The sequence below is a fragment of the Xiphophorus hellerii genome, chromosome 7 (assembly GCF_003331165.1).
Source record: "Xiphophorus hellerii strain 12219 chromosome 7, Xiphophorus_hellerii-4.1, whole genome shotgun sequence".
Lineage (NCBI taxonomy): Eukaryota > Metazoa > Chordata > Actinopteri > Cyprinodontiformes > Poeciliidae > Xiphophorus > Xiphophorus hellerii.
In genome coordinates, this window is record NC_045678.1 from 32,090,599 (window position 1) to 32,115,835 (window position 25,237).

At 40.0% G+C, this 25,237-nt stretch overlaps 1 protein-coding gene across 1 annotated transcript in view; it reads left to right on the plus strand.

The window, feature by feature from the left end:
* Nucleotides 1-23,902, plus strand: part of LOC116723340 (inactive dipeptidyl peptidase 10-like) — a 46,914-nt gene extending 23,012 nt beyond the window's left edge. The window contains exons 6-26 of the mRNA XM_032568163.1: nucleotides 46-98; nucleotides 169-250; nucleotides 7,421-7,541; nucleotides 8,152-8,306; nucleotides 8,835-8,932; nucleotides 11,527-11,650; nucleotides 11,732-11,770; nucleotides 14,992-15,099; nucleotides 15,200-15,291; nucleotides 15,445-15,492; nucleotides 15,907-16,028; nucleotides 16,491-16,538; nucleotides 17,203-17,301; nucleotides 17,419-17,488; nucleotides 18,082-18,276; nucleotides 19,137-19,191; nucleotides 19,277-19,376; nucleotides 19,467-19,525; nucleotides 19,627-19,699; nucleotides 23,116-23,189; nucleotides 23,289-23,902. Coding sequence (XP_032424054.1) covers nucleotides 46-98; nucleotides 169-250; nucleotides 7,421-7,541; nucleotides 8,152-8,306; nucleotides 8,835-8,932; nucleotides 11,527-11,650; nucleotides 11,732-11,770; nucleotides 14,992-15,099; nucleotides 15,200-15,291; nucleotides 15,445-15,492; nucleotides 15,907-16,028; nucleotides 16,491-16,538; nucleotides 17,203-17,301; nucleotides 17,419-17,488; nucleotides 18,082-18,276; nucleotides 19,137-19,191; nucleotides 19,277-19,376; nucleotides 19,467-19,525; nucleotides 19,627-19,699; nucleotides 23,116-23,189; nucleotides 23,289-23,426 — 1,953 coding nt within the window. The 3' untranslated portion in view covers nucleotides 23,427-23,902. The remainder of the gene's footprint in view (nucleotides 1-45; nucleotides 99-168; nucleotides 251-7,420; nucleotides 7,542-8,151; nucleotides 8,307-8,834; nucleotides 8,933-11,526; nucleotides 11,651-11,731; nucleotides 11,771-14,991; nucleotides 15,100-15,199; nucleotides 15,292-15,444; nucleotides 15,493-15,906; nucleotides 16,029-16,490; nucleotides 16,539-17,202; nucleotides 17,302-17,418; nucleotides 17,489-18,081; nucleotides 18,277-19,136; nucleotides 19,192-19,276; nucleotides 19,377-19,466; nucleotides 19,526-19,626; nucleotides 19,700-23,115; nucleotides 23,190-23,288) is intronic.
* Nucleotides 23,903-25,237: the final 1,335 nt, after the last annotated feature.

Below are 25,237 nucleotides of genomic sequence, written 5' to 3' on the forward strand. Positions count from 1 at the left end.
CACCTGACATGGAGACGGGTTGATGATGTTGTGTTTGGGTTCCAGGTCTACAAGCATTCCTTCCTGGCGTCCTTCCTGATCTACGACCTGTCCACCAGGTGAGCCGCTGCCCTCATGTCAGACACTGCAGCTGCTCTGGATGCTTCATGCGGTGCGTTCACTGTCCAGGGAAGTGTGGGAGCTCAACCCGCCCGAGGTGTCAGACTCCGTCCTGCAGTTCGCCTCGTGGGGCGTTCAGGGCCAGCAGCTGGTGAGACATTCAGGACAGTCTTACACTTTTTATGTTTTAATAAAAAAATATTTTTTCTGTCAGATGCATGCTGAGTGTAAACATGAGAAATAATATAACCTTTTGATTTTAGCAAATGGCTGCAATAACCCTCGTTTTTCGCGGGGTTTGCGTTCCGAAACGACCAGTGATAGGCGAAATCCGTGAAGTTATTACCTTTATTTTTTACAATTATTATAAAGCATAATTAAATACTCTACATTGAAACCAAAGAACAAAACCTGTTTTCAGGTCCCAGCATGTTTTAAACAAATAGAACGATTTCTTTCAAATAACTACAGTAAAATAATCATTTTAATCATCAATACAAAGTACAGTAGGACAAATTGTGACTGGCGTATTTCACTGATCCTCTGACTGTGACGCTGCGGCCTGACTCCGCCCTCTACTGGCTTTTTCTCCTGAAGCCTGAGCGGCAGGTGAGTTTTTTCAGAAGAACATAGTTATCGGTAGTTGTTGTTGCTCTTTTTTATTCTGGGCAAAAATATTTGCCAAAATTTGCCAAGCTCTATTACGTATATTTAAATACTGTAACGTTATTGGCACGTTACGGTATATAGAGAAGAAGGGCGGAGACTGTTTAGCCAATCAGGACGCAGAACACAATGCACTGTGAAAGAAAACTGCACAAACAAATCCGCGAAGCAGCGAGACCGTGAAAGGTGAACCGCGTTATAGCGAGGGTTCACTGTATATCCACCTTATTCCGAGCCCCCATGAGGCTTTGCGTGATTTATGGGCGCGACTTCCGCCTCTAACCGGAACTGCCATTTGTTTACATGTTAGCAACTCGCTAACATGTAAAGGCTATGAAATATGTGGGAACTCCAGCTATCACAACTTACATGTGGCAATATTGTTTTACCGCTACCTACAGCTAATGCGAGGAGGGATGGCGACTTGAAGAAATGGCCGCAAATAACCCGCACTAGCATAGTTAGCTACCCGCACTAGCATAGTTAGCTACCCGCACTAGCATAGTTAGCTACCCGCACTAGCATAGTTAGCTACCCGCACTAGCATAGTTAGCTACCCGCACTAGCATAGTTAGCTACTTCACTGACTCAGTTGCTTCGGATGTAGACGCGGGTTTTCTTCCACACATTGAAATGATCACATAAAGCATTTTGGGTTCTCTGTTCAAGTTTACCATTTTTAGCCGAATTCTTTTTGTTTTTACAATCTTGTTAACAGCGCTGAAATTCAATATTGTAAAAATACAAACAAAAAGCAGGAAAATGAGATTACACAACTTAAAACCACAAATGCCAAGCTGACAAAGAAGATTCAAGAGATTGAAAGAAAAGCGGCAGAATCAGAGCGCTACAAAAGAAGATGGAATCTGCGCATTAACGGCTTAAAAGAGGAAAAGGAGGAAGACACAAGACAGAAAGTCGCGAATGTTATTAAGCAGATTTTGCCACAATGGAAAGAGAAGATGGACTTCATTCTCGACACTGTACACCGCCTCGGCCCGAACGACACCAACCGCCCACGGCAGATTATTGTCCAGTTTACTGGTCGGATCTTCAGGGATGAACTCTGGAGATCCACTAAGCAACACCCCATCTGCAGGGAGATCCACATCCGGTTCTCCGAGGACCTCAGCAAAGAAGACCGAGAAGCACGACTGGCTGTGTGGCCCAAAGTAGAGCAAGCAGGAGAGCTGGGATAAAGGCGGTTCAAAGGCCCATATGCCTTTATCAATGGACAACGAGTTGCTCCTTAACGTCACAATAGATCTACACAACATTTCTGACTTCAGATAATTTGATCAGTTCAGGAGTTTTTGCTACCTACAGTTCAATTTATTCTCAGGTAAACCTATTCAAATACTGTTCAGCCTTTTATTTTGTTTTTTAAATTTTTTATGTTTAACTTGAAAAGTGAACTTTCGTTAATTTCTATTAATGCAAGGGGCCTAAGAGATTTAACTAAAAGGAAAAGTTTCTTTTTATTTTGTAAAGGGAAAAATGCAAATTTAATATTCTTACAGGAAACTCATTCTAAACAAGAAGATGGCATCTTTTGATCTAAACAATGGGGAGATGAAACTTATTTCTGTCATGGCTCTTCAAGATCAGCAGGGGTCGCTATTCTTCTTAAAAACTTCCAGGGTCAGATAATATCAAGTAAAATGGATGAAAATGGTCACTGGCTATTTCTCCCTGTATGTTTGGATAACGTAATTTTTATTTTATTAAATATATATGGTTATAACAATCAAACCCAGAACAAATTATTACTTGAAGAAATAACCCTAAACTTAGATCACCTAAAATCTTTTTATTCAACAAACAATATTATAATTGGTGGGGATCTCAACCTTGTTCATGATGAATTTTTTGATAAATGGCCCTCTAAACATAACTCAAGTTACCTTAACAAAATATTTTACAATTTCTGCAGTGAACAAAATCTAGTTGACGTATGGCGACATCTTAATCCCAACTGTAATCAATTTTCATGGTTTGGCTCAAATAGCAAGTCAAGACTTGATTATTGGCTTATAACAAATGAATTATTGTCCAATAAAATTAACTCAGACATCTCTGCAGCACCTTTGACTGACCATAGCCTTATTTCTTTACAAATGAAACCTCAAAACTGGAAATCAGATACAAGTAAATATTGGAAATTTAACTGCAGTCTCCTTAAAAATGATACCTACTGCCAAAAATCAGAGATTTAATCCAAAATATTAAGGACTCTGAAGAATTAAGTAACTCTGTCCAAAAATGGGAATTCCTGAAGTACAAGATCAGACAATTTTCTATCTCATTCAGTAAACAAAGTTAAAAAGAACTCCAAAAAAAAGAACTAGATATTGTACAACAACTAAATTTATATTGCAATAAGCCCAATCCTTCAATGGAAGACAAAGAAAAAGTACGAATCCTCCAACCCAAACTGGATGAAATGTATATCCAGAGGCCAAAGGGGCTTTTATTAGATCAAGAGCAAAATGGATGGAAGAAGGAGAAAAAAACACGGCCGACTTTTGTAATCTGGAAAGAAGAAGACAACAAAAAAATTCTATCAAATCCTTAATAATAAATAATGTAGAAACCAACAATGAAAAATTAATATCAATTGAAATTTTTAAATTCTATAACAAATTATATACCTCCAAATTCTCAGAACAAAAATCTCACAACTTTTTAAAACAAATTGAAACATTTATCCCTAAAATAGAGGATGACTACAAAAAAACTTGTGACAACAAAATTACAATAGAAGAACTTGATAAGGCTGTTAATCGCTTATCAATAAATAAAGCACCGGGTCCAGATGGGCTTACGGGAAACTTTTATAAACATTTTTGGGAAGACATAAAAATATTACTGCATCAAGTTTTTACAGAAATTTTTAAAAATTATCCTATACCTACCACAATGAATCAAGGAATTATTATATGCATCCCCAAACCAGACAAGGACCCAAGATTTATTGAGAATAGAAGACCTATTACACTCAGAAATTCTGATTATAAATTACTAACATACATATTTACCATGCGTCTCCAAACAGGAATCTCAAACATTATTGCAGAATCACAATCTGGCTTCTTAAAAGGAAGGTCAATCCACAACAATATCAGACTGGTGAAGGACCTGATTGAATATAGGGACATGATCCAAGACGACGGCTTTATTCTTTTTCTTGACTTTTATAAAGCCTTTGACTCGGTGGAACATCAAGTCTTATTCTCAGTTCTTGAACATTTTGGTTTTGGAGCCAATTTTATTAACTTAATTAGAGGTTTATATCAAAACATTAATAGTTGTGTAATACTACCTAAGGGCACCACAGCCAGATTTAACATTAATGTTGGAGTTCCTCAAGGGTGTCCCATCTCCCCATATCTTTAATTTGGTTGCAGAAATGTTAGCAATCTATCTTAAAAACTGTGTAGTCATTGAGAAATTAGATGTTTTTGGTGCAGAATTAATCATTAGCCAGTTAGCAGATGACACCACCGTTTTCTTCAAAAATCACAAGCAGGTTTCAATTGTAATTGATAAAATTAAAAAATTTTCTGAGGCTTCAGGACTAACACTAAATTTAAAAAAATGTGAGCTTATAGCCATTCATGACACTCCCCTAAAAGAAATATCTAGCATTCCAATTAAATCTGAAATTAAATACTTAGGAAATGTTATAACCAAAAACCAAGAATCAACCTTAACTATTGAAAACAAGATCAAAGAATGTAAATCCAAACTTAACTCATGGCTCCAAAGAGACCTCTCTATTTTAGGACGCATTTATTTAACTAAAATGGAAAGTTTATCAAGATTAATTTACTCAACTTGTAGCACTGCTATCCCAAATAGTTTAACTAAAACTATTAACCAAATGAACATGAACTTTATTTGGAGGAACAGCTCACACTACCTACGGAAAAGTCATATGGTGAAACAATTCAAAGATGGCGGTCTGAAAGTAATTGACTTTGAATGTCTTAACGGAACCCTTAAGATTAATTGGTTGAAATCCTGGGTTAAAAATTCTCAGTTATTTTGGTATTGTGTCCCTAATTATGTATTTAACAAAATAGGTGGTTTAAAACTTGTACTTCTAGCTGATTTCAATATAAATAAATTGCCCATTAAACTATCAGAGTTCCATAAACAAGTATTACTATACTGGAAAATGCTCTATGTACATAACTACTCGCCTCACTCCTCTATAATATGGAATAACAGATTCATATTACATCGCAATAAATCCTTATTTTACAAAGATTGGATGGAGAAGAATATTTGGTCTATTATACACTTAATGGATGCTAATGGTTGCCTGTTAAACTACGAACAATTATGGGCACAATATCAATTCTTTCCCCCGAGAGCTGAATTTACCAAATTATTTAATGCCTTTCCGAAACAATTTATTAATCAGGTAAAAAACTTGATAATAAATAATCCGATGACCCCACAATTACCAAATTTATTAATTAATGGAATTTCATTGACTGACCAAAAATTCAATAACCACACAATTAGAAACTGTCTTAACGAAACTCTGTTCCCTGGGAAAATTAATAAAAATAACATTCTTTCCAAGTTTGATAATAAATCAATTGAAACGTTAAGAACTCTTTATTTTAAACTCCCCATACAACCAAAAGCTAAAGAAACACACTTTAAAATTTTAAATTTACCCTGCAAAAGAACTATTAAGAAATGGCTTTAATATCGATGACAATAAGAGCTCATTTTGTGAACGTGATATTGAAACGATAGACCATATCTTCTATGAATGCAACCAAACCAAAACATTCTGGAATTGCTTAGAAAGGTGGATCAGTTTAAAAATCACACTTCCTGAATCTATTTCTAGAGATATGGTAACTTTTGGAGTGTTATTAATAAACAAAACTACAGAACTCTGTTGTAACTTAATATTTTGTTTGGCAAAATTCTTTATTCATAAACAAAGAGTGCTGAGATCATCCCCAGTTTTTAACATCTTCTTATCTGAATTCCAGTTATATTTGAAATCCTTGAAATGTATTGAATCGTATGAATCCCTGGCTGAAATATTAATGGAATTGCCCACTGATGTATATTAATCCTAATACATGAATCCCCCTTTGCCTTTTTTTTTTTTTTTTTAGTTATTGTTTCACTATTACTTATTGTAATACTAATTTTCTATTATCAATATTACTCTGTATTCCATTTTAAATATGCCTCTTCTATATGTGCCTTATACAGAATGCCACTATTGTAATTGCCTTATTTGTTTCTGATTAATTTGTTTAAAAAAAAAAAAAAATGTGTTCATGTAACGTCATGGTGATGTACCGTATGTGTCGGTGACACCTAGCAGACATTTCTGTGTTTGTACTGTTATTATGTATTTTGTATCTCAATAAAGATCCATTAAAAAAAAAAAATCCTCATCTTCCTCTTGTCCGTGGGATATTTCAGCCCAAAGTGCTGACTGACAGGAGACTAGCAACACTTGCTCTTATCTTTCGCTTAAAACATAATGACTGGTCTGTTTTCTTTAAAACCAAATCTGAATCTCCTCATTGTCTGATGCAATAATCTGTTTATTCTGATATTAATTCCAGTTATAAATAGTATAAAAAGAGGAAAATCAAACAGGGACATTAATGAAAATAAAGACTTTCTTTATACATGATGAATTAAAATATACACTGCTCAAAAAAATAAAGGGAACACTTAAACAACACAATATAACTCCAAGTAAATCAAACTTCTGTGAAATCAAACTGTCCACTTAGGAAGCAACACTGATTGACAATCAATTTCACCTGCTGTTGTGCAAATGGAACTTTGTACAGAACAAAGTATTCAATGAGAATATTTCTTTCATTCAGATCTAGGATGTGTTATTTGAGTGTTCCCTTTATTTTTTTGAGCAGTATATTTAATCCCATTAACAAATGGAAGCATATTGGCTCCTTCTGATGAATATTCAGACATTTTTTAATGTTTTTTGCTCATTTTTATGTTGTTTGTCTTATTTTGTCTGTTTTCAAAAATCAGTATTTTTCATTATTTTCCAGAGCGAGCAACAGAGCAATCAGAGGAGCAGATAATAAAAACAATTAGCAGAAAGCAGCATAAATCAATGTCTGATCCAGTTGCTGTTTGGTTTCATTCAGCTGTTTATGGCTCATATTTAGTCTGAGCTTCAGAAAACGATTCAGACGTGAGAGCAAAGGAAACGTCATTTCTCCAAAGTCAGAGTGATTCTGTAATCCGTCTGCTGGTCTCACACAGAAAATTAAACTTTTATGATTAGTTTAAAATCCTTAAAAACTGTTTAAAAAGTTTCAGCAGAAATGTAAACAGCTTTTATCACTTTAACCTGCCTGCAAGAAGATGATAATGATGGTGTCTCATAGCAACAGGTACGAGAGGCTGAAACCTCTCTGATCACCTTTAACCTTTGACCTTTACCAGAGGCTGTCTGCAGCATTAATCCTCCAAGTTTCTGAAACCACAGAAACAGAAACTTTAAACACAAAAGAGTCTGATAGTCACTGCAGCCACTGGAAGCCGTGTTGGACGCTGGTCAGTCGGTGTCTTCCTGTCTGATCAGCTGATAGATATATGGCTGGTAGATATGTTACTGTCTCTGCTTCTCCAGCTCTACGTCTTTGAAAACAACATCTACTACCAGGCCAACAGCCGAAGTTTCTCCTGGAGGCTGACCTCGTCCGGACAGGAAGCTGCCGTTTTCAACGGCATCGCAGACTGGCTTTACGAGGGTAGGGCAGCTGATTGGCTGAGACTACGCCGACCCGGCTCACCTGATTGGCTGAACCATTAGCAGCAGAAATAGGGAAGCTAGTAGCACCAGAACTGTTTCTATTAATGCATATTAAGGTAAATGTGTTGTTATTAAAGTTATGAACATTTTTACAGGAGGGATTCCAGTCATTATTGTAACTCCAGAAAAAGCTGAGATTCACTGAAATCAGCTACCTGAGCTTCTACGGAGGGCTGAAGCTGACAAATTTAGAAGATACTGTAGAAATATATAAATATTTTTAAATGAGTTCCCGACAGAAAATGTAACAAATATCACTTAAAAATCAATTCAAAAAAAGTTTGAAAGATTGTCTTTATTGCATTAAATCAAAATTTATACAAAGATGTCTGTCTCAATTTATTTATGTTGATCTTTAATTTTAAATCAGATTAAATTCCTTTTTTTTCCCATCAATTTCCATAAAATTATTTATCTGCTTTTAATTTAGGTTTTCTAGGTTATGCTACGCTACGCTAGGCTAGGCTGTACTAAGTTATGCTATGCTACACTAGGTTATGCTACTCTAGGCCATGTTATGCTATGCTAACTCTGCCTTGCGTGTCCAGAGGAGGTGCTGGACTCCCCGGTGGCCCACTGGTGGTCCCCTGATGGCTCCAGGCTGGCCTACCTCACCATCGACGACTCGCTGGTGCCCAGCATGATGCTGCCTCGCTTCACCGGCTCGCTCTACCCACGAGGGACGGAGTACCCCTACCCCAAGGTGGGCTCAGACCCAGCTGATGTGTTAGCTTACATCAGGCTGCAGCAACATTTAACGTCCTGGAAACTAGTCCAGGAAGAAGATCTGCAGATCTCCAGAAGTATCCTGGAATCCTGGAAGTTTGGTTGAGATCTGACTTTCTGAGGCGTTTCATCAGAGCAGTGTGTTTATTTCAGCCTGTCTGAATGAGGATCAGAGAAAACGGTCAGAGCAGCTCTCAGGTAGTTATCAGTTTAATCGCCCCTTCTGCCTTCTACCAATAAAACTGCTTCATTAACATAGTTAGCATCAGCTTTACCTCCAGAAGAGCAGAAGCTAGCAGGCTGAGCGGCTCTCCACTGGTAAATAAAAACATATATTTACAAAGCAGATTCTAATGTTTTTGATAAACAAGCGTTTCCTCAGAACCCTAGGGCAGAAATAAACTCCCATCTTCCCCAGACGGCCGTGGAAACCCTGCTCCTACCTTTACTATCATCTCATTAAGTCCTCTGCTGCTAATGCTAATCCTGTTTTTGTTTCCTGCAGATGGGGCAGATCAATCCCAGCGTCAGCCTCCATGTCGTCTCTTTAGACGGCAGCTCTGCCTCCATCCAGATCAGGCCTCCTGACAGCCTGGAGAACAGGTCTGACCTTTAACCCCTGCTCCAGACACACAGGACCACTCTAACTGCTACTGGGCTAGCTGCATTAGCATTAGCTTTGGAGAGGCTGCTGACTAGCTTTCTGAGGCTGGTCACATACTGGATCACACAGCATGGATAGGCTAGCGTTAGTTTTGAATAGCATTAACATTGGATAGATGAGTGTGTTAGCATGGATAGGCTAACACCTAGCATACCAATACTGGCCATCTCTACTGTCTACTAGCACAGATAGGCTAGCTTTAGCTCTAGCTAGCCTAGCCAAGGTTATTAGCCTTGGCTAGGCTAGCGTCAGCATTAGATTCTCAGGCTACCTGAGACTTGTACTTTATATTATCTGTAGCGTCATACATCAGTGATGTTGACATGAAACGTGCTTCATCACGGAGCTGAAGTTAGCTTCTGATTGAGTGATTCTAGATAATGTTTCACAACTTTTAGCATCTTTCATTAGCTCTAGTTTGCAAACTTCCATAGACATGAATACGCAGACGCCTTATGGAGCGGGTCGGCCCGTTGCTGCGATACGTCACAGCGTCCGCCATATTGAATGTGGCCTATGTGACGGTAAGCTAATACAAGTAACCGGACCGAACTTCATAAAGTGCGGTTCTACTAAGTATTTTAAGTTAATTCCTGTCATTGACACATTTTCTCACACACACTAATATAAAGAAATGACTAAAGTCAGTTTCTAACTTTTGATATGATTATTTAATTGTTTTGGGGGATTTCTGAATAAAGAGCACAATGTTTTAATTTGCTAGAAATTATTCTGATAGTTTTTATATTGACATTGATGAACAAACACACTTTTACAGTGTTTTATTAAAGTACATATTTACATGATTCCATAATTTAATGTACATTCAACATTTCAAGACAAGAAAAAAAATAATTTTCTTGTATTTATTTTTTTATATATTTATAAACATTGTCAAACATTAAACTGCATATTTTTCTTTTTTCCAGAAAAAAATATTTATTACAGTGTAATATATCAACTCTGCTATAGACAGCAGAGTGAAAGAAATTCTAACAGAGTAAATTATTTTTATTTCATTACATAAGCTGTATTCATTTTTTTCTTTCGAAAAAATTGTATTGTTACTTGGGACATTTTTAAAACATGGCAATGTACAGTTATACAGAAATGTTTACTTTTCTTTTAATAAATACAATTCCTCAGTTAAATTAAACTAAAAGAGGATAAGAACAAGAATATTAAAAGAAAAACTCTGTATGTTAAAAGTTGAGCAGGACCGGGGTTACGAAGTTCGGAGCCGTCCCGTCCTTCCAGGCAGCGCTGGTGCTCAGAGGGGATCCCCTCCCCGAAGCTCCTTCCCTCCTGCCTCACCCGGAGAGCCAGGCCGCCGCCACCGCTGGGTCCTCTGTCTGTGGAGCGCCCGCTCCTTCGTCCACGGAGGCGCGGGCGATTCTTCTTTGTGGCTGTGTCCTTGGCACTCCACCTGCAGCTCTGGATGTTTCTCTTCTCGGTGCCGCCATTCGAATCACAGCCTCGGGGGGCGTCTGCCTGCGCCTGCTTACCAGCCAGTTTCTGGAGGTCTATATGGCGTCTTTGATGGTGGCGAGGGTGAGCCACGTCTCTGCGAAGTCCTTTTTCGCCATTTTCCGGTGGCTCACCCCGTACAGCAGTGGTCCCCAGCCTTTTTATTACCGCCGACCGGTCAAGACTTTTCAGTTTTGCTGCGGCCCGGTGGGGGGTGTCAGATATTGCTTCTGCATGTTGGTGTTCCCACTAAAGCCTTTTTATTTTGTCTCGATTTTCCATTTACGACAATCTTACAACATCCTGTAGTGTGTGGTGTGTTACGTGGAAGGGGAACTAACACACTTCCTCTTCCATGAAAGAGGAAGAATACGCCCGATCTAAAATCGTTCGTATTCAACATTGTCTTGGCCTGATTATCGCAGCCTGTGGGGTTTTTACTGGCTGGGAGCGAAACGCAGCCTGTTGAATGTGACAGGTAGCCAATCAGAAAGCGCGGTGACGTAAAAATGGAGGGAATCCCAAAAGGTCTTTAATGCACTTCCTCTCTAACAGCGGTTTCTCATCAGCTCTCTCTCATTAAAACAATATGAAAACGTAGCTACGCTAACAATCAGTGGTTACTTCGGGCCAATTTAGCTACATAGGAAATATTTCTCTGTTGTTTAGAAGCGAGTTTCTGGCTGCAAAGTGAAGTGATTCTGCTTTTTCATCCTTACCTGTGGAAGGTAATGCCAATGAATTCAGTTTGTTTTGTAAAACGGTTGAAACAAGTCCACACAGCACAGGACTTGGAGCTCCGATCGATCTGCTGCCACACACAACATGGCGGCGACATAACGTAGGACTCGGCGCTCAATGAGGAGTCTACGTATTCATGTCTATGACAAACTTCAAACATGAACTAGATTATTCTAGATATTAAAAACATAGTTTGTGATTTACATCATGATCAGTGAAGGTCCAGATTACTAACATGTAGTCTGATGTGTCCAGAGCCGAGTGTCTCTGTCTACAAACAGAACAACCTGGGATCCAGTCTGCTTCTGTTTGCATCTCTGTGCAGCGATTTCTACGTCACCATGGTGAAATGGGTGACCCGGCAGAACCTGAGCGTCCGTTGGGTCAATCGAGCTCAAAACATGTCGATTCTTTCTCTGTGTGAAGCGTCGTCAGGCGCCTGCGTGACGGTAGGAAACCTAACGCTCATCAGTCACCCAGGAAGGACAAACATGGAGCTCCAGTGACCCAACTTCTTCTCCTTTACCCAGAAACACTTGATGACATCAGAGGCGTGGCTGGACCGGCAGGTCAGGGTTCTGGATGGTTCTTCTCCTCTTACCCGGGTTTTAATGCCACATTTTGATAAATCAGCAGCTGGATGTGGATCTTTCCTGTTCCTGAACAGATTCTTCCTTCAGAAAGGATCCAGTATGAACATTATCTGGATCACCAAACTGGTTTCAGAACTGAACCAGGACCAGAACATTCTGAACACCAGTAAAACCAGCCCTCAATGGTGGACAGCGCAAACAAAAAGCTAGCTGTGCTAGCCCTAAAGTGCTACCTATAAACCATAGGTGTCAAACTCTGGCCCGCGGGCCAAATTTGGCCCGCAGTGTAATTATATTTGGCCCGCGAGGCAATTTCAAATTAATATTAGAGCCGGCCCGCCGGTATTATACGGTGGCAACGCTGTGACGCCGCATTCACCGCTTATACTACAAATCCCATAATGCTCTGCTGTTTTTTTGGCGCGTCAATCAGGACAGAGGCAGACACGCCTCCTCCTCTGTGTCAGTAGCACTTATGGTAGCGGACATGGATGTATTAGGAAGGTGGTGATCCGTCTTCTTGCGCAGTCCTTGGGTTGAAAGCCCCGGCGCACCCCGCATCCCCGGGCCTCTCCCCCAAACCTCACTGCGACCTCAAACTACAGCCATCACTGTGTTACCCTACCAAAACATGGCGAAAGGAAAGACAGAAAATAAAACTTTTCTGGACAGGTGGGAGACAGAATATCTGTTTACATATTTCCTGTATGTGAGCAACTTTTCTCCTCAGTGAAGATGATGAAAACGTCTCACAGGAGACGCCTGACTGACGAACACCTTTGTTCGATAATGAAGGTTTCCTCAGCTCAGACCCTGAGCCCCGACATTGATGAACTGGCATCCAAGAAAAGATGCCAGATATCTGACTTGGCTGCATCAGAGTAGATCAGTGTGTCGCAAAATGAGCAATAAATAAGTTTTCTATGCACCTTTTCTTGTTACTCCAAGGCCTGAATGGTTTATTCATAGTTTATTTAATGATTTATTCATAGTTGTTATGTTATTTTATTTTCAAATTTATTAGTCTGAGTACGAAGCTAATTTTGACATTTACCTCAGAAAGGAGGCTTTCAATTTTTATTTAAATTTTATTTAATATGCCATTTATATGTTTTATTATTATTATTAGCAACTCAATTTTGCACGCCTGCACTTTTAAGTTATATAAGCCTTTCTTGTTCAATATTTATTGTTAAATCAAAACTTGTTTGGGTCCATATTAAAAGATTCATTTGTCCAACCTTGGCCCGCGGCTTCGTTCAATTTAAAATGTTGGCCCACTGTGTATTTGAGTTTGACACCCCTGCTATAAACAGTAGTTACTGGTAATAGACTCTTTGCACCTGCCGCGCTGACGTCACATCCGCATGAGCAAATGCGGCTCTCTTTTTTCCGCTTTGAGTTACCATAACAGCTAGAAAAGACAAAGTCTTATTTCAGACGCAAATAAAACAATACTATGAACATTGCTGCCTTCCTAATATAATGGGCTTTTAAGTTTTCATGGATTTCCAAGCGATCCTGAATTAAGAAGACGGTGGCTTGTAAATATTCGTCGCTACCAGTTAAAGTTAACACCACACAGCAAAGTTTACAGCCTTCACTTCACTCTGGATCAACTTCTTCAGCCTAAAGCAGAAGGTAAAGGAGCCTCCTGTGTTATTTCCATGGAATCACTTCTGTATTCAGCCTGAAAGAGTTTATGGGAACCAGAGAGCAGACCAGAGCCAGACAGCCGAGCTACTGATCCGCCTGTACACACTGCTGTAAACACCGTCCTGCTTCACAAGAACATGCAAAACTAATAAAGCGAAGTAACACAGAGACCTTAAGGAACACGGCCATATTTTTCTAAAAGCACCAACTCTGAACCTGAACCGTCAGCTGAACTAGAACTCTGACACCAGAGCTGCTCTACTGTTAAGCTATGGGCTTGTTGTTCCTCAGGCTTCAGAAGCAAAAAGCCTGAACCGTAAAATCCCCGTTACTTGGTCTCTGACACTAACGACAATAAACCACGTAATATACTTGAACACAAGGTAAAAACATTGTCCGTTAGAATGGATGAAAAATGTTTAGATACTTAAATAGCACATTTTTACAAGAAAAATGTCTAGCATAAGCTAAAGCTAATGTTAGCCACAAAGTTTAAAGAAAGTAAAACTCACCTTCGTATCTGTGTATAACGAGGCGAACATCTTAAAACCTTTCTCCAGCTTATTGTCGGGGCTTCGGATCGATGTTCATCATTAACTGTTACCTTGGACAAGCCCTGCAAACACCCAGGGTGAAGAGCCTTTTTCAATGATCGGAAACGATTGAGCCACTTTTCCCTGAACGCGGAAGCTGCGGTGCAAAGAGCCCATTGGGGAGAAAAAGAAGAGGAGAGGAAGTGGAACTGCTGCATAAACATATTTCAAAATAAGAGCAGGAATATAAACGTCTACACAGATTCCCCAAAACCTCAACAAAGATGGCTGACTTTATTCAACGGAAACGGAAGCAAACAAAATAAAACAGAGATTTACAATTTACCTGGAACCAAAACAGAACCAGAACTAGGGAGAGAACTAGAACCAGAACTAGAATCAGAACCAGAACTAGGACCAGAACCAGAACCATAACTAGGACCAGTTCCAGAACCAGAACTAGAACCAGAACAAGCACCAGAACGAGAGCTAGGACCAGAACCAGAACTAGAACCAGAACTACGACCAGAACCAGAACTACGACCAGAACCAGATCTAGGACCAGAACTACGACCAGAACCAGAACTACGACCAGAACCAGATCTAGGACCAGAACTAGAACCAGAATTAAAATCAGAACCAGAAATAGAACCAGAACCAGAACTACACCAAAACCACAACCAGAACTAGGACCAGAACTAGAACCAGAACCAGAACTAGAATCAGAACTAGAACCAGAACTAGAACCAGAGCCAGAACCAGAACTAGAATCAGAACTAGAACCAGAACCAGAACTAGAACCAGAACCAGAACTACACCAAAACCACAACCAGAACTAGGACCAGAACTAGAACCAGAACCAGAACTAGAATCAGAACTAGAACCAGAACCAGAACTAGAACCAGAACCAGAACCAGAACCAAAACCACAACCAGAACTACAACCAGAACCAGAACTAGAACTAGAACCAGCACCAGAACCAGGCTGACTGTCTCTCTGACCTCCCAGCACCAGGAGCCGCTGTTCTCCAGAGATTGCTCTACGTTCTTCATCAGCGCCGCCCTGCGTGACGGCGGCCATGGCGTCTTCAGCCACATCGTTATGATCTCCAGCCAGGTAGATGCAGAGCCCCCTGCTGGCCTGGAGGCGCTCTGCAGGGTTAGCATGTGGTAGCAAGCCGTGCTATGTGTGCTAACACTGCTCTCTCTGCTCTCAGTCTGACGGGGAAGAGGTCAAAGTTCAGCAGATGACATCTGGAAGCTGGGACGTCTCTGAGGTCCTGTCCTACGATGAGAACTCCAGATCAGTGTGAGCTTCTAGTTTCAGAGCCGTGTCCAAATTTAAATGACTTCAGATGAATTGTTCTGATTTATTTGGAGCTGCAGCTTTTCTCTTATTAGTAATAGCAGAAGTAAATATCTTATTTAATTATTCAACCACATGATTTCTTCTGTTTTCCAGATATTTCCTGAGTTCAGAAGAAGGATCGACTCAGCAGCACCTGTACAGGTTGGTAAAGGATACGGACCAGAGCTTAACCTGATCCGACCCAGGGTTTAACCTGATCCAGCCCAGAGCTTAAACCTGATCCAGCCCAGGGCTTAAAACCTGATCCGGTCCAGGGCTTAAAACCTGATCCGGTCCAGGGTTTAAAACCTGATCCGGTCCAGGGCTTAAAACCTGATCCAGCCCAGAGCTTAAAACCTGATCCGGTCCAGGGCTTAAAACCTGATCCAGCCCAGAGCTTAAAACCTGATCCGGTCCAGGGCTTAAAACCTGATCCGGTCCAGGGTTTAAAACCTGATCCGGTCCAGGGCTTAAAACCTGATCCGGTCCAGGGTTTAACCTGATCCAGCCCAGAGCTTAAAACCTGATCCGGTCCAGGGCTTAACCTTCATGTTGACCTTTGCTCTGCTCCCTCAGGCTCTCTGTGTTGAATGGTTTCCATAAAGAATGTCTGAGCTGCTCTCTGTTCAGACCCGAATGCAGCTTCTACCAGGCCGCCGTTGCTCCAGATCACCGACATGTTCTGCTCAGCTGCACAGGTAAAACCTGGCAACCTGAAAACCTGGCAACCTGCTTCTGCCTCACTGTAAACCAGCAGGGCTGCTCATATGTAAAGGTTTTCTGGTTTTCCAGGTTTATTTCTCTTTAAATGTTTTTATTCTGTATTTACGCTAAATGTTTTGAGCAAGCTGAACTGCTAAATAAATAGCTAGCTCTGCTGTTAGTGCATTAGCATTATCAATAGAAAATCTGTTTAGACAGTAATGAGGGGAAACACGAGGCGGCTTCATAAAAAGCTCTAATTGTTCCTAAATGTAGAAAAATTCCTTTTAACTTTTAAACTTGTGTTTTAATGTGAAACGTTTTAATAATCCTGGACTGCAGGTCAGGATTTCAGAACAGGAAAGCTGTGAACTAATGTGATCATAACTCAGTGACGTGAAGGATGAATATCAGGAAAAATGAAAGATAATCAGCTTTCCTCTGGGTGTCACCTGCAGGTCCGGGGATTCCTCAGACCTCCGTCCACCGGCTGGACGACCTGAGCAGTGAGTCCCCTCAGGTCACTGACCTGCACCAGGTGTTTCTCTGGTTCCGGTCAGACTCCCAGATGGTCACATCTGGTATTACAGACATAGATCTGTAGCACTCAGACCCGCCTCACAGGAGAAGAATTTAGGACTGCAGCGTTGAGCTCCCTGTGACAGCAGGGAGATCGGAGCTGCAATCAGTCTGACATCACTTCCTGCCGCTGCTCATCACTTCCTGCCACCGCTATCATCACTTCCTGCCGTAGCTCGCCTCTCATCACTTCCTGCCGCTGCTCATCACTTCCTGCCACCGCTATCATCACTTCCTGCCGTAGCTCGCTTCTCATCACTTCCTGCTGCCGTTATTATCACTTCCTGTCGCTGCTCATCACTTCCTGCCTCTGCTATCATCACTTCCTCCCGCCTCTCATCACTTCCTGCTGCCGTTATTATCACTTCCTGCCGCTGCTATCATCACTTCCTCCCGCCTCTCATCACTTCCTGCTGCCGTTATTATCACTTCCTGTCGCTGCTCATCACTTCCTGCCGCTGCTATCATCACTTCCTGCCACCGCTCTCAATTCACCGCCAAACTTCCTGCGTGGAAGCATCAGAGCAGCCGCTCGCCGTGCTGCTGGAAGTTTTTTCCGCTGATCGATCTCGACTCTCTGAACCTCGGCAGGATTTACGACTCTGGAAAGAAACGCAGAGCTGAGACGGGTTCTGACAAACAGAACGGTACCAAGGGCGGACCGGAGAACCATACAGATAAATAACTCTGGTGAGAACCCGGACCAAGTCCACTGCAAGGTCCAGCACACAGCAGAACCATCAAAACCACCAGTAGAACCATCAGAACCGTCTTTGGGTGTAATTTGTCTCTCTGCTCCTTGTGCAGGATTGGTTCTGGAGCTGCTGGTTCCGTCGGACCTGGACGAATCGACGGAGCATCCGCTGTTACTCCTGCTGTACGTCCGTCACTTCATTCACACATTTAAATATAAAAACTAGTGAAGCTCTTTTTAAAAGTTTAAAACATAACTATTAATTTGCCTCCTGCAGTGGTGGCTTACCTCTGCTAATGCGCTAATAGCAGAGCTAATTTTTAGCTTAATGCTAATTTAAGACGCTTAGCGCACTTAGCTTTCTCTAAAGTAATCTTTCTGGATCATTTCTGAATCTCTAATCTTCTTGTCTGTTTTGTAAACTTTCAGTTAAAATAAAGTTAAACGTCTCTGTTGACGTTTTGGTCAGGAATTTTTCAGGTAGTTATTCATTTATATTCATGCTTTTATTTTGAAGTGGGTAAAGCAGCAGTTCTGTTTATATGAATGAATGAAGGCGGTAGATGGAGGAACACGACACCAACATGAACAACCAGGCTGGTAAACAGATTCATAGAAACATTTCATATATGTGCAGCGCATTAGCGATAGCAGAACTAATGTTAATAGCTAGCGCTTTAAGGTTAGCGCAGCTAGCTGTCCCGTCAGCGGTTCCCACCACTGACCTCAGAGTTTTTTTGCTGTTGAATTCTTCTGTTGAACATGTTTGTCTGTAGAGACAGCGCCCCTGGTGGCCGGGTGGTGAGCGAGCGTTTTTCTCTGGGCTGGGAGTCGGTTCTGGTCAGCTCTGATCGGGTCGTGGTGGCCCGTGTGGACGGGCGGGGCAGCGCCGGCCGGGGTCAGGATGTCCTGCAGGCCGTCTACCAGAACCTGGGGGTGGTGGACGTTCAGGACCAGGTCGCGGCGCTGCGGTAGGTTCTGCTAGCTAAACACAGATAGCATGCTAATGCTAATTATTTATCATCCATAGAGGACAAGTCAAAGTTTGATGAAAGCATCTGGAGTTTTTCAGCCTGATGATAAAATGACTTTGGTTTGTTTTCTGGTTTTTATTGTAAAAATTGATGGAAGATCTTTAAGCCCTTCCTGCCTGAATTTATGATTATTTAGAAAATAAAATGTCTATTTGAACAAACAAGGCTTGTTTGTATTGGCTGTATTGTTGTTTTAATACAGCGCAAATAAAACATAAATTTGGTATTTAGAATTCAAATGATCAAATTTGGTTCTAACTCTGACCACCAGATGGCAGCCAAGTGCCGGATCTGATCAGAATGATCGTTGGTCTGTGTAGAATATGCATCAACAGTCATTTGTGGTTCTACATAAACCAGCCTAGCTGTTTGGGAATTTTACCAAAGTTTACAACATTAGCCTCCAAGAGTTTAATGAAACATAAATTAAAAAATAACATTCAGGAAGTAAAACCATGCTGGATGTTTCAGAGACACAATGCAACATTTCTGTCACACTTGGATAAAAATGTGTGAAAAGATTTTAAATCAATTCATTTTGTAATCATTTTCAGATCATCAGTCTGAAAATGATTCTGAGCCGTTTGTGCAGGAGAGAAACTTCATGGCTCCAATAAAGATCCCATTAAATAAATGTGACTAGGAACTCTAAACGTCCTGTTTCCCTGGGGAATAAAGACGGTGTAACACCGAGGAACGTTGCTTCCAGCCACTCATCAAAACTGGAAAGACAAGAGAACAAAGCAGTCGGTGTGAATCGGGTTGTTTGTCTAACTGATCTCATTCTAACCTGTCAGGCGTCTGACGAAGCTTCCCTACATCGACCGCAGCCGAGTGGGAGTTTATGGAAAGGTGACAAACCTGCTGCTGCTCCAGAACCATTGACTCATGTTTTGGGGCATATTCATCTACATGTGTGATATTTTTGTGTCTGCAGGCGTATGGAGGCTTCCTGTCGTCCGCCCTTCTCCTGACCTTCAGCTCAGTGATTAAATGTGGCGTCGCTGTGGCTCCAGTTACCAACTGGAAACTCTGTGGTGAGGAAACCATCAGTCCCAGTAACAGAACCAAAATAATCAAAACTAAATAATGAACTGAGCTCTGCTGGTTCTGTTGGACCGTCCCAGGATCTGCCGGTTCTGAGCGCTTCTTTGGTTTTCCTGTGAAGGCGGATCTGAGCTACCAGGTAGGAACAGCAGATGGCGCTTCCTGTTTGTCCTCCAGCTGCAGGTTAAAGGGACACGGTGCTTCCTGCAGGCTAACATGCTAACTGTTTCTCTCTGCCAGCTGTCCAGTCTGATCCGGGGCTCCTCAGGGCCCGGTCCCCGGGACTTCCTGATTGTCCACGGCACGGCCGACGGTGAGCAGAGCACAGTCCTGTTCACATCTCTGAACAGTTCAGTTTAGGAACTGACTCATGAAGATGAACAGTTCTTTTCAATATTCTAATTCCATCAGAACTTTTGCTATCTGGGTTTTGGAGCAGCTGGAGGGTTTTAACTGGGTTTACTGGTTTAGTCCCAGTTCGGCGCTGCAGGATCAGATCCATTGATTGTTTCCAGGATTTCCTGCTGCTAGGAGACGACAGCGGGAAACCATAGAAACCTGTTTATTATGGGGTGGAAATAACGTTTCATCAGATGTTTTCTCTTATTATGCATTTTATGCAGAGGCAGAAATTAAAAATTCTTTTATTGTTTCTCTATTATTCAGTGATTAATGTTTTAATTACTGCTCATTAATAAGCAGTATGTTCAGCTACTAATGAAATACTCTTCTGCGTCATGTTTTCTTTTGAGAGTATTTGTTAGTTATTTATATTCCCTTTATTTGGATATGTAGCTATTGTGTTTTATGTTCTGATTATACGTGTCGCACAGCGAAGAATGATGGGCCGGGTCACTTCCACTGTATCATATTTATCTAGAATAAACTCTAAAACACAAAGCCAGCAGGTTGGAGCAGCTGCTCGTCATGTCTGGGTTACCGGCACCGGACCTGGAATCTGAGCCAGAACCAGGCGGTGCACAGGCAGATGAATCCTGGATCACAGAGGAAGCAAGTTGGTACAACGTTACTCTGGCAAGAGCTGTTTACTCTGAGCCGCGCATGCCCAGAGCCAGGAAACTCGTTCCCCCCGTTAGACCACAGCGGCACGAGAGCGCCCCCTCTGGCAAGAAGATACATGCACACAACAAACACGTTTATATACATAAGAAAAAAACAAAGACAAAAGACAAGACTAATTCTGATTCAAAAATAGGGGATGTATTAATAGGGTTAGTGAAGTGGGTTGAGAAACAGTAAAACAATAAATAAAATTAATACACCCCCTATTTTTGAATCAGAATTAGTCTTGTCTTTGTTTTTTGTTATTTTTATTTTTTTACTGTTTCTCAACCCACTATCTGCTCTAAGCTGCTTCCTCAGCAAAGGCCAACTTTTTCTTAATAGCACAATACACTTTCACCTAAAACACAATTATCAGAATAGCCCAACAGTTTACAGTTCTCATTATCACCACTGATAATACTGATAATACTGTCTGCATCTTCATATGTATCTAACTTTCATTAGCTTTCTGTGAACTTCTAAATCTGCTCCTTAGTTGCATCTTTTCGGGCCTGATACTGCCTCTAGTGGCGTGGAGGTGGTAATACAACTAATATAATTACATCAGAATACCACAAAGTCTTTATTATTTATTATTAATTTCGGCATTACTGAAACAGTAAAAGATAAATTCCCTCACAAAAGAACATACCTTTTCATTTTCTTAAGGAAGTCAAGCTAATTAAATGAGATAAACAAAACCTGAAAGTGCTTCCAGTTTCACTTGATGGCCAACCTGTTGAAACTGAGGCAAATATTAAATTCCTTGTGTCGTTCCTGGACAGTCAGCTCAAAACACTGAAAACTCTGGCTGTATCTTTAACAACTGTTCTCAGAGACTCTATCTTTTTAGAAGACCCAGTGATCTTTGGGTTGTTGAGTTAAAATGTTAAAACTTAACGTTCTAACTTGAATTTTAACTCAACTCAAGTTAAAACAACATTTTAACTCAAGTTTTAACTTTTCATCTCCTCGTCTGGATTGGTCACATGAGCTGCAGAATAACAGACAATCTTTTAAGAAAACTTTCAATGGCAGGTATAACAGCAGGTAAATAGTGGTGAAACCAAAAACAACTCTGTCTCAACTATTTGCTGAAAGAACATGAAAGATGGCAGGAATATTTCAGCAGAGAGCGTCCATCCTCTTTATTCATCAGTTTGACCCTCTGAGCTCATGAAGGCGTTGCTGTTTTCCTCTGGGAACTAAGAACATCTTTTAGAAATCATTTATTGACAGTGCAATAATTATTCATAACCAAACTAAACAACATTTACCTATAGCTTGTTAATCTGCTCTATTCACAAATAGTTGATAATGTGATTCTATGAATATGATGTATCGTTTTAGAGTCGATAGACTAAATAGTTCCATCTTATTTTTTTCCTATATATAAAACTATATATATAACTACTGTATATATATATATATATATATATATATATATATATAAAACTCTACCAACAAAAAGTCTCAGAATAATATACATGGCACCGTAAAAACAAAAATGTGAATTTTTGTTTGTATCTGTTTAACGACCAGATTTATTACTCTTCTGTGAACCTAATTCATTTGTTTATTAACTTTTGCTCAATTAAATTTCTTATGTATACATTGCAAATGGTATTTTTATTATAGTTGATCATGTTGTTGTTCATGTTTTTTATTTCTTTTGTTCCTCCTATAACTGATGGAGATATATAGATATTATTTATAATGTATAAAATTATTGTTTAAATGTCATGTAATTAGCTCTACATGCTTAAGAAAATGCTTAAGAAAAAAATATGGTGTTTTATAAGATAATTGATTTTTTACTGTTCCAGTAATGCCAGAATTAATAATGAATTATAAAGACTTTGTGGTATTCTGATTTAGTAATGTAATTATATTAGTTGTGTTACCACCTCCACGCCACTAGAGGCAGTATCAGGCCCGAAAAGATGCGACTAAGGAGCAGATTTAGAAGTTCACAGAAAGCTACAGAATCTGTTAAAAACTGTGAGCTGCACTGAAGTAAATAAAAGAGAAAAGTTCAAATACATGCTGAGAGTGAAAATCCTTCCTAAAGGTGAAGATATATCAGATTTCAGAAGAAAATAAAAACGGGAGACCGCGGATAATATAGGAAACAGCGCCCCCTTCACTTCTGGAGTGCAATGGTCCCACTTCTAAAGAAGGTCTGAGACTGACAGGGTCCGTCCCGCCCCTTCCTGTTTGCTGCAGCGAGGTGGACTTGTTCTGCTCTAAGCTGTTTCAACTTCTTCTGCCGGCCAGAGCGTCAACCACTGGTGCACATGGCTGTGAGCGCCCTCTGCTGGCGAAACTCATGATACATTTTAATTAAAATAGATTTTAATGATAGCTTCTCACTGTAAGTTACTTTGGATATAAAAATAAAATGGGGGGCTACTATTTTGATTAATTTGACTTTCATAGTGCCACATAAATGCATATTTATTTAGCTTTATTTCTTATTTCTTTATTATTATTTGTTTCATCTAATTATTTTCATACTTTTTATTTAATCACTCTCTTTAGTTATAGTTTTATTTTTCTAGTCGAATTTCAGTCTTTATAAGACTTAATTTATTATAAGAGCTGAATACTATGTGTTATTATTGTTATTATTATTATTATGATTAACAATGTTCTCTGTTTCAGCCTCTGTCCACTTCCAGCATTCAGCAGAGCTGGTCCAGCTGCTTTCAGCCCGAAACTTTAACTACACCCTGCAGGTAGAAACCCGCCCAGCTGGTTTCTGTCCTCCAGCAGAGCAGATACTAATAAACCTCTGATCCGTGTGTGTGTGTGTGTGTGTGTGTGTGTGTGTCCAGATCTTCCCAGATGAAGGTCACCATCTCGTCAGAGTAAAGAGTCGGCGCTACATGCTAGCCTCGCTGCTCAGCTTCTTCAGACGCTGTTTTGAGGAGGAGGCGGCTGTTGCCATGGAGACGTCTAAAGAGGACGACTGATGCCTCAAAGGATCACGACCTTTTGATGTCACTTCAGTCTTTATGTCACATTTAAAAGAAGAAAGAAACACCAGAAATGAAAAATAACCACCTCCCAACAGCTGCAGCAGAACTTTAGCTCATTAATACTGTTATTAGTTATTATTACATTTTATTATTATTGTTATTCAGTTTTATTATTTATTATTATTCATTGTTATTTATTATTGTTGGATCATCAGAACATTCTGGTAGCGTTAGCCTCCAGAGAGTGCAGCTGGACTCTGATGATGTCATCAAAATGCGACCCTGCTTCCTGCTGCAGAAATTCTATTTTTATTGTTAATTTGTTTTAAGAAAATGTATTTATTAACATCAACAAACATGGTATCGGTATCAGATGTACTCAGATCTGAAAAACCTGAAAAGGCCGAGAAACAGAAGAGACAATAGAACCAAACAAAAAGAACAATAAAAACAACAGAACAAAAAGAACAATAAAAACAACAGAACATAAAGAACAATAAAAACAACAGAACATAAAGAACAATAAAAACAACAGAACATAAAGAACAATAAAAACAACAGAACAAAAAGAACAATAAAAACAACAGAACATAAAGAACAATAAAAACAACAGAACAAAAAGAACAATAAAAACAACAGAACATAAAGAACAATAAAAACAACAGAACAAAAAGAACAATAAAAACAACAGAACATAAAGAACAATAAAAACAACAGAACAATAAAAACAACAGAACATAAACAACGAGCCATCAGGGTTTTCAGAACTATTAGTAAAAGTTTGTCTAACTTTATGAATCAAAATGTCATCCATCTCGTTCCCAAACCCAGAAAAGATCCAAGTCTTGATATTTTAAGGCCGATAAAAAATAAATAATGATTACAAGTATTCAGCTTGTAATCATAGAAAATGTATGATTTTCTATCATAAATTCATGATAGAACATTAATTTATGTTCAAAGCTTCAGATTTATTTGGTATGGAAATAAATGTATTAATGTAATTAAAACATTTGACAAAGATTCAAACAGTTCAGTTGTCGTCCTCATGAGGTTTAACAAAGGTAGAAAACCAGGTTGCCTCGTCTCTCCTTTGCTGCAGAAATACTTTCCATATCAATTAAAATTGCTCCATTTTTAATTATTGGTTCTAGGCAAAGAGTTTTCTGTCAGTCAGTCGGCTGACGACTCAACCGTCTCCTTAAATGTCCTGCTGCAGAAAATGAAGGAATTCTGAGATTTTCCTGTTTGTGGCCCGAACCATCGGAACCAGAACGCGGCGCCACGCTGCCGGATGAGCTAGAGTGGTGGGAGTTTCCTGTTCTTTCCTGTAATCTGTTTTTATTTTCAGAATAAAAGCCCATAATGTGAAAAATGTTTGTAATAAAAGATGGAAGTTATGATTCAAACAGTTCTTCCTGCTGAGGAGAAATTAATCTGGATTATGGCTTCGGCAGCCGGTCGCGGACACCATCAGGCTCCGGCTGATCGCCCCAGAACACAGGAACAGGAAGTGTTTATCTGACCTTTGACCCTGGGCTTTACTTGTTCTTGTCGGGTTCTGAAATAAACTGGAAAATCTTTCTGGTTTCGTCCAACTCCAGTTATGTCCCAGTTGGTTTCTGCAGGTTGATGGTTCAAATCCATGGCTGTGTTTCTGAGCAAGCTGGGAAAAGTATTCACACCCCAGGGAGTCTTTCAAGAATCAATAAAATATTCACACAGGACAGGAAACCAAACCTCAGGCGATGATTTAATCAGGAAAATTTTCAATCCATTTTGTTTCCATCTCTTCAACATCCCCA